Source organism: Gossypium hirsutum, chromosome D04, assembly GCF_007990345.1.
Source record: "Gossypium hirsutum isolate 1008001.06 chromosome D04, Gossypium_hirsutum_v2.1, whole genome shotgun sequence".
Taxonomy (NCBI): domain Eukaryota; kingdom Viridiplantae; phylum Streptophyta; class Magnoliopsida; order Malvales; family Malvaceae; genus Gossypium; species Gossypium hirsutum.
Window position 1 is genome coordinate 53514258 of NC_053440.1, and position 8320 is coordinate 53522577.

The 8320-nt window shown below is 34.8% G+C and overlaps 2 protein-coding genes across 2 annotated transcripts; both read left to right on the forward strand.

The window, feature by feature from the left end:
* Window positions 1–999: 999 nt before the first annotated feature.
* Window positions 1000–1945, forward strand: LOC107898911 (vacuolar iron transporter homolog 2). The gene has a single exon (XM_016824482.2). The coding sequence runs from the start codon at window positions 1070–1072 to the stop codon at window positions 1742–1744; it is 675 nt and encodes a 224-aa protein (XP_016679971.1). The 5' UTR covers window positions 1000–1069; the 3' UTR covers window positions 1745–1945.
* Window positions 1946–6921: 4976 nt separating this feature from the next.
* LOC107898912 (vacuolar iron transporter homolog 4) lies at window positions 6922–8097 on the forward strand. Its single transcript, XM_016824483.2, has one exon. The coding sequence runs from the start codon at window positions 7269–7271 to the stop codon at window positions 7938–7940; it is 672 nt and encodes a 223-aa protein (XP_016679972.1). The 5' UTR covers window positions 6922–7268; the 3' UTR covers window positions 7941–8097.
* Window positions 8098–8320: the final 223 nt, after the last annotated feature.

The window sequence follows — 8320 nt, forward strand, 5'->3', positions numbered from 1 at the left end:
ACTTTACTTGCATCATTGATACGATGGGTCTTGAGGCTTTTAGCAATGGTTTCTTGGTTGATCGGGATTCATTGTCAAGTTGGTTGGTCTAATGATGGCGGGTTAGGATGCAATTATTAGTAATAGATCAAAGTGACACATTCCTGGTTTGTGTTTGGATCTTTCTAGTGTCGTGGTTATTGTTAATTTTTTTTCTCCTTTATTTGGTTTTGTTTTGTAAACAATTACATTTATGCATCAGTTTATAATATTTTATTTATCGTTTGTACTATGTGTCATATATTATTTATTTACAATTACTATTAATGAACAGCAAATTTAAACCATATTTATGAGTGTATATATATATATATAAACCATATTTATAATTTATAATTTATATAAATAAGAGACAAATTTACGATTTAACATCGGACCAGATTTTTGAATAGCAAATTTAAATCAAGAAACTAATTTAACGTGAAAAGCCAAAATGAAAAAGCTCTTTACTCAACAACCTGTTTTTTTGTTGAACTTTAGTACAGCTTAACTTACAACTATAATTTTGTTTGCTATACACTTTCTATATAAACTAAAATTAGTTGGTCGAGTTTTAGCTGGATTGACATGAATATTATCGTCAATGATGGAAGATGTGAATTTGAGTGCACTAAAATGTATTATTCTCCTGTTTACAAATTGAAGAGTAGTTACAGATAATTTTAAATATAAAAATCAAATACAACCGATATAATAGTTTATTGAAAATAAATAAGAGACCTAATAGATAGTGGCTTCACTTAGGCTCTAAACTTTCTAGATTTGGGTGTAATACTGGAATCCAATTGTTTAAGAAATGAACTAAAAACTGGTGGGAATATATACATTAACTATTATAGCGTGTGCCTTCCACACTCTTTTTTTTTATCTATGAGCTAGTGGCCATCGTATTCATTGCCAACACATGGGTAGTGACATCATTGCTGATTTTTCTCTTTAAATGTTCTCCTTCAAAGGCGTGTGTCCTCCACAAGCCTTCCAATCTCATAGATTATTAGAATTATTTGCATATTCTTGTTTTTTGTTCATCATGGCTGCCTCTCAAACTCTTCAACTTTCATCGCTTAACAACGTTGAGATATTACCCATACAAGTCATTGACATCGAAGAAAACAAGATTCAAGAGCCTGCTGTTGATGAATTCGATTACTCTCAAAGAGGACAATGGCTTCGAGCTGCTGTTTTGGGAGCTAACGATGGATTGGTGTCCGTTGCGTCACTAATGATGGGTGTCGCCTCAGTTAAAAATGACATCAAAGCTGTGATGGTTGCCGGTTTTGCAGGATTGGTTGCCGGTGCTTGTAGCATGGCCATTGGAGAGTTCGTATCTGTATGCACCCAAAGGGATGTAGAGATATCTCAAATGAAAAGAGAGAAGCGAGAGAGATCATTAGAGAGTGATGAAAATGATGAGAAACTGCCGAATCCTGGACAGGCTGCTGTGGCATCGGCTTTGGCTTTTGCAGTTGGTGCGGTGCTTCCCCTATTGGCTGCTGCTTTTATAAAGCAACCTAAGGTGAGGATGGCGGTGGTTTTTGTGGTAGCAAGTGTGGCTTTGGTTGCTTTTGGAGTGGTGGGTGCTTTGCTTGGAGGAACTCCGGTGGTGAAATCTAGTGCTAGGGTGCTTGTTGGTGGATGGATGGCGATGGGTACTACCTTTGGGCTCACCAAGTTGATTGGAATCGATCATGGGATGCAAATTTGATTTGAATTTACTTTGCAATAAAGTGTTTCTTCTCTTAGACATGATTCATGGCTAGTTTCATGAATTTAGTAAGCATTAGACTTCTTTCTCTGATCTGTGTATGAATTTCTCAATTGGTGACAATTGTGAAATGTAGTGGAAAGTTTATTAATAACGTTCCAAGTGCCACATGTTGCTAATCTAAAAGATAATTTAGAAAGATTTCAAGGATGTTCAAACTATTTAGATTAACTCCTCAAACCCTAGACTATCCATGCAGCCACCTTAAGATTATCTCTCTTTAAAATAGTGTTGTTGCCCCGGCATAAAATAATAATTTTATAAAATTTACAGGAATTATATAGCTAATTTACTAGTTGAGGGGGGCAAGGCCTATCCTCATCCCTGCCACAACCCAAACCCTCCTTTCACCCAACATTTGGTGCTCTCAAGCTTCACCCTTCTTTCACAAATAGAACCTCTCTGCCATTCTCTCTTTCGTCCTTCATGCATCGCCAAGTCTTTCACATCCTTTATTGCTAACGTGTGACGCCAACGATTTTTTTCCAAAATACAGCTCCCGTCCCTCTTGCTCATCTCCTTTTTGCACTCAACCTAACATATGGCCCACTTAAGCTTCTCTTATTGTTTTCCAACACAGAACTCTTAGCTCCCCCACCTCTCTCCTCACCCCTCAGTTTCCGCTTGTTTCTTTCCATATCCATTCATACGAAGTCCTCACGCTTCCTTCGACCTTACCTTATCCATGTGACGCTTCCTCGAACTTCCCCATTATTTTTTTCAAAATAGAGTTGTCAACCATTTCATTCATCTCTCGTTTTTACACGAGGCCCTAAGCACCTCGTCTTTTTTCCAAAATTAAGATTCCTCATCCCCTTTTACTCAATGCTCGGGGTTAAGGCGTGACTTTTTCAACTTCCTCCTTGTGTTTTAATATCCGGTTTGCTTATATGATATTATCACTTTTAATAAGATTTTATATTTTATATTTATGGTTTTTTTTGCCTATTTATCCCAAGACTAATGAATACTATTTTGTCCCGGTTTTCTCTTGTAACAAAGGTTACAAACCACTAACTAGAGTTGTGGTCCGATTCGAAGATCCTCCCGAAAAGTAGGAGGGTTTAGATAAAAATATAAGTTTGAAAAATGAGTTTGGACAAAAAATCAAACCCGTTTTTTAAATGGTTCGGGCCTTAGGTAAGAGCTTTTCAACCTTGGCTCGACTCGAAAGTATCGATACCCTTAACAAAGTATCAATACCCTACTTGATATCAATACCGTTTTAAGGTTCAATATTTTGAAAATTAAAGAAAAATTACCTGAGTATCAATGCCCTCCCCAAGGTGTCAATAATTCATAGCAACTATCGATACATTCCCTATTGTATCGATACTATAGGCTTTAATATGGATCTGGACTATACGGGTCCGGGTTGAACATATATAATCTAGGTTGGGCTTAGATAAAAATTTAGGCACATTTTTCGAACTGGGCTAAACCTGAGCCTATCAATTGGACCTAAAATTTTGTTAGGATCTGGTCCATAAACAAATCTACTGCTAGTTAAGGTTATTGAGATATAATTTTTGTTTCCCTTGAAATAAAATAAAAAAAAACAAAACAAAAACTTAATTTGATCGAACTTAGAATTATATTTGTAAGAAAATTGTAGCAATGCTAAGAGTAATACCAATTGTTTTAGATACTAATGAATAATAAAGAAAAACATAACGATATATTTATGAAGTTTGGTTTCTCAACATTTGCGGCCCTTGTCTAAAAAGATAATCCATTATCTTAACACATCATACAATAAATTATTATAAGTTTTAACACTCACTAAATTAGTACACTTTTTTTGTACTTAAGATCTAGATCACTATCCTCTAAGTTTTCTTCCTAAAAACTTAGTTTGTAAACCAAAGTGACTTACTTATTTACTTACAAAATGCACTTTGAAAACAAGTTCTAAAGAACATAATAAAAATTCTCCACACCCTTCTACCTACACAAGCCTTTCAATGTATAATTGTTTAAGGTTTGTTAAAATAAAGATTAATTACAATCAATTTTCCCATCAAAAGGGCAAGATTTTAGCACTCCACACCTAACCAGATCATTGGGTCCGGATATGGGATACCACATTCGTTGTCGAAACAACTAGAATTAGCTTTTCATTTAATATCAACACAAACATCATGAATTTTACCATATTATATATACAAAACACTTATATTGTTTATAAACATTTACAAGTCCTTTTAATTACTTATAATCATTTTTAAATGAGTTCCAGGTGTTCGGGATAAAGTTTGGATCTTCGGAGGTCAAAACAAGTCAAAAGAGGGGAGGGACCCTGTTTTGATATACTTGTATCGGTGGAAGTATATCGGTAGAAACTCCTGCTACTGTTCATTTATTGCTATTAACTTATTTGTACCGATACATTTGGCCACTTGTACAAGTAAAAGTTTTTCTGGACCCAAAAATGACCCCAGAACTCACCGAGTTTGATCCAAAACAATACTAATTCATTTCAACACATTATGGAGCACTATAAACAAATTTTAAACATCATTTCAAGCTTATTTAGCACCATGAATCACATGTTCACAAACATGTACACAACCTTACTAATATCGTGCATCAAATTCACTTACTTTGCAAACAAACAATATCTCAAACATAGTATAAACATGGAAAATTAGGCATACATATCATCATATCCCTAGTGTAACACATATACACATCACCATACGTATATGATTGCATTCAAATTACAACTCTTTAACATGATAAGTACCAAAACATCAAACTAAGCTCAAAGATTAATCTATGACACTTGGTACATGCCAACTTGCTATAAAACATATCAAAAGTTATACAAACTTTGTTGAGCTGAGAATTGAGTCCTAGATGTTGTTGTACTTTTCAAGTCCTCGAGATCTAACGATACTTTCGTATGAAAATAAACAAAATCGTGTGCTAAGCAATAGGGCTCAGTGGTACTAACATTATTTGAAAACAAAATAAATCAATGCATAAATTAAGTTAAACATAGTAAAAGTATACTCACCTATCATGAGACAAACATTTAAACATTACTTTAATCAATTAACACCTATCAAGCTATGAATTGAAATCAAATCATGAAAGCACACACCGGGATAGGCTACTCATCTAAGGCCTTCGCCTTTCCATTATCCTGCGATGTCCCGACGTCGCCTTTAACTACATAAATTATATTTTATTCATTTTAGTCCCTATAAGTCTTAATATCCGAAATACTTGTATCTTTTTGATATTTAATATCAAATCAAAATCCAATTTCATATTTATTTACTAGGGACCTCGTACTTTCAATCTATAGCAAAATATTCTAACAACTTTCACACTATTAAATTTAGTTATAAAATTAACTAACGAACTTAGTTGAATTTCTAATTAAATCCAACACTTTTTACCACTTTCTAACATAGTTCTAACATGATCTAACCTCATAATTCATAAATCTATAACTATCAAACTTAACCTCACAAAAATCCTTTAATGGCAATTTTACATAGACTTGATAATTAAGAATTTTAACATATGAGTTAGCTTAATCAAACTCAATTAATCATAATTCTATAAAAAATTCAAAAGGAAGACATGTATGCCTTATGAATTACTGGATCGATTGAGCTAAGGAAACTAAAAAAATTCCCCTCCCCCCCTTTCTTCCAAGCTATGGACGGCACAAAGATGAAGAAAAAGAAAAGATGACTACTTTGTTGTCTCTGCCTCACTTTGTGTGTGTAATTAGCAAATTTAATCATGTTTAATTAACTAATTGAATGGCCATGATTTTAATTTATTAAACATGGTGAAAATGAATGGTTTGGATGATTCTCACATGTTATCTCATGAATGAAAATGGTTAACCTCATACCTTTTCTAAATTAAAGTCCAATAATGATCACATTTTTTTAATTTAATCCCTATATTATAATTAACTATTTTTTTGATTTAATTACTCGACTGTCCAGTGATACATTTTCATACTAAATATGTAATTCCTTCTATTCATAATTCCACATACTAAATTCACAGAATTGAGTTTTGAAATCTTATTTTTTTACCCAATTAAAATTGGGTAGTTACAAATGGCAGTGTACATTTTTTATTCCACAAGTAACTTGAAAATTTGATAAGTGCCTTTTTTTTAAAAAAAATATTTATTTTTTTAATATTTTATTATAGTAGATCTCTTAACATTGCTTGTGAAATCTAAAAACTTCACAACAATGTATCAAATAATTTCTCGGAAAGCATAAGGTTCACGATTCAAATTAAGGCTGAAAAACATTGATATTACTTTTTCTAACACTGACGACAAATTTCTATTTACAGGAAAGAAACAAATCCAAATGTACAAATAAGAATTATAAAATACTTGAAGAAATCAACTCATATAATTCTCTTAAGCAAAACATCAATATGGGCATTATCAGAAGCTACTGCATCAGATAGAAAATTGCTGCTGGATTCTGGGAAAGCAAAGCATAGCATAGCATAGCATTTCCATTACAGGTTCATACAAGTTTAATTGTCTCACTAACACGTATATGCACTCAACTCAGCAGGCAAATGCGTGTGGCTTTGTCTTTATAAACAGCCATAATCAAAGCTTTCAAACATGTGGACCACATCTACCAAGCAATCTGGTTTTCAAACTTGCGTCTGCAAAGGGGTTTAGGGTGTTCAAACTTACGGCTTCAGGTGGAGGCTGGGGGGAGGGGGGATTAGAGATCCATGGTCGAACGTGGAGGGATTAGGTCAGTGGGCGTTTTCCGATCATGTGGCGTTGGACGATTTTTGTCAACATGATATATATGTTTTTATTTGTCGGAAAACGCTCACCTTTTAGTTTTGAGAATTCCCCATGGCTCAAGTTACATTGTTCCAACAAATAAAAACATATATCATGTGTGGAACGGTATGACCATGCTGTTCTCATTGGACCCTAAAAAACGTGAACCAAAGAAACTTATTTGGTTTTTTAGGCTTTTCTTCTTCTTCTTAAGTATAATTTCCCACTTTCGCGTAAAAACTGCACTTTCTTAATATATATATATATAAATAAGAAAAATATTCATTTATCCTCCCTTTACAAGTGATCTCTTAAACTGTGATCAATGCTTTCTAAGTCAGACATCCACTAGACCTACCACAACCTGCCATCTTTACAAATTTTTACCTTTATGAGTTAATTACAGGCGTTGATTCATGCAAATATTTTTAATTATTTAAGAAATGTACCAAAAACAGATGGGAATATATACATTAAATAATAGAACGTGTGCCTTCCACACTCTTTTGTTTATTATGTAATGGCCAACCTATTCATTGTGAATCCACTCACACCATTGCAGATTTTTTCTGTATAAATTCTATCCATCAAAGGCGTGTGCCCTCCACAAGTCTTCCTATCTCACTAATATTTCTAATTCTTACTTGTATATTCTTGTTTTTTTTCATCATGGCTGCCTCGCAATCTCTTAAACTTCCATCGCTTAACAACGTTGAAATACCCGTACACATCATACACACTGAAGAAAACCAGATTCAAGAGCCTGCTGTTGATGAATTGGATTACTCCCAAAGAGGACAATGGCTTCGAGCTGCTGTTTTGGGAGCCAACGATGGGTTGGTTTCCGTTGCATCACTAATGATGGGTGTCTCCTCAGTTAAAGAAGACGTCAAAGCTGTTATCGTTGTTGGCTTTGCAGGTTTGGTCGCCGGGGCCTGTAGCATGGCCATAGGAGAGTTTGTATCTGTATACACCCAAAGGGACGTAGAGATAGCTCAAATGAAAAGAGAGAAGCGAAAGGGGTCATCAAAGAGTGATGAAAATGATGAGAAACTGCCTAATCCTGTACAAGCTGCCTTGGCGTCGGCTTTGGCTTTTGCAATCGGTGCGGTGGTTCCGCTATTGGCTGCTGCTTTTATAAGGCAGCATAAGGTGAGGATGGCAGTGGTTGTTGCGGTGGCTAGTGTGGCTTTGGTGGTGTTTGGAGTGGCGGGTGCTTTGCTTGGGGGAACTCCGATGGTGAAATCTAGCGCAAGGGTGCTTGTTGGTGGATGGATGGCGATGGGTACTACTTTTGGACTCACCAAGTTGATTGGATCGGATCATGGGATGCAATTTTGATTTGCTTCGCTTTGCTTTTGTTGTACCATTTTGTGTCTTTCTCTCAAACTTGCATCATGTTTATTTTCATGTTAACGATTAAACTTGTTTGTCTGAATCATGTATGCCAATGTCAATTGGCGACAATTGTGAAATTCAGTTTAAGTTTTATCAATAATATATAGGATTGATCATCATAAACATTATCAATTAACCTAAGTACATAAACAATCCACCAATTTAAGTAAGTCCCAATATTTCCAAAGCCTATCAGTAGAAGAACAGCACCAAGAAATAGCCGCCTGAGAATCAGATTCAATGGTGAACCTATACGCAGCACTCCACCTAGAATCGATAACCATCTGCAATGCTTTAATAATTGACCTCAACTCTGCCTCATT

Excerpts from the sequence above, each read along its gene's own strand:
- LOC107898912 (XM_016824483.2), top strand. The coding sequence starts at position 7,269 with ATGGCTGCCTCGCAATCTCTTAAACTTCCATCGCTTAACAACGTTGAA.
- LOC107898911 (XM_016824482.2), top strand. The coding sequence starts at position 1,070 with ATGGCTGCCTCTCAAACTCTTCAACTTTCATCGCTTAACAACGTTGAG.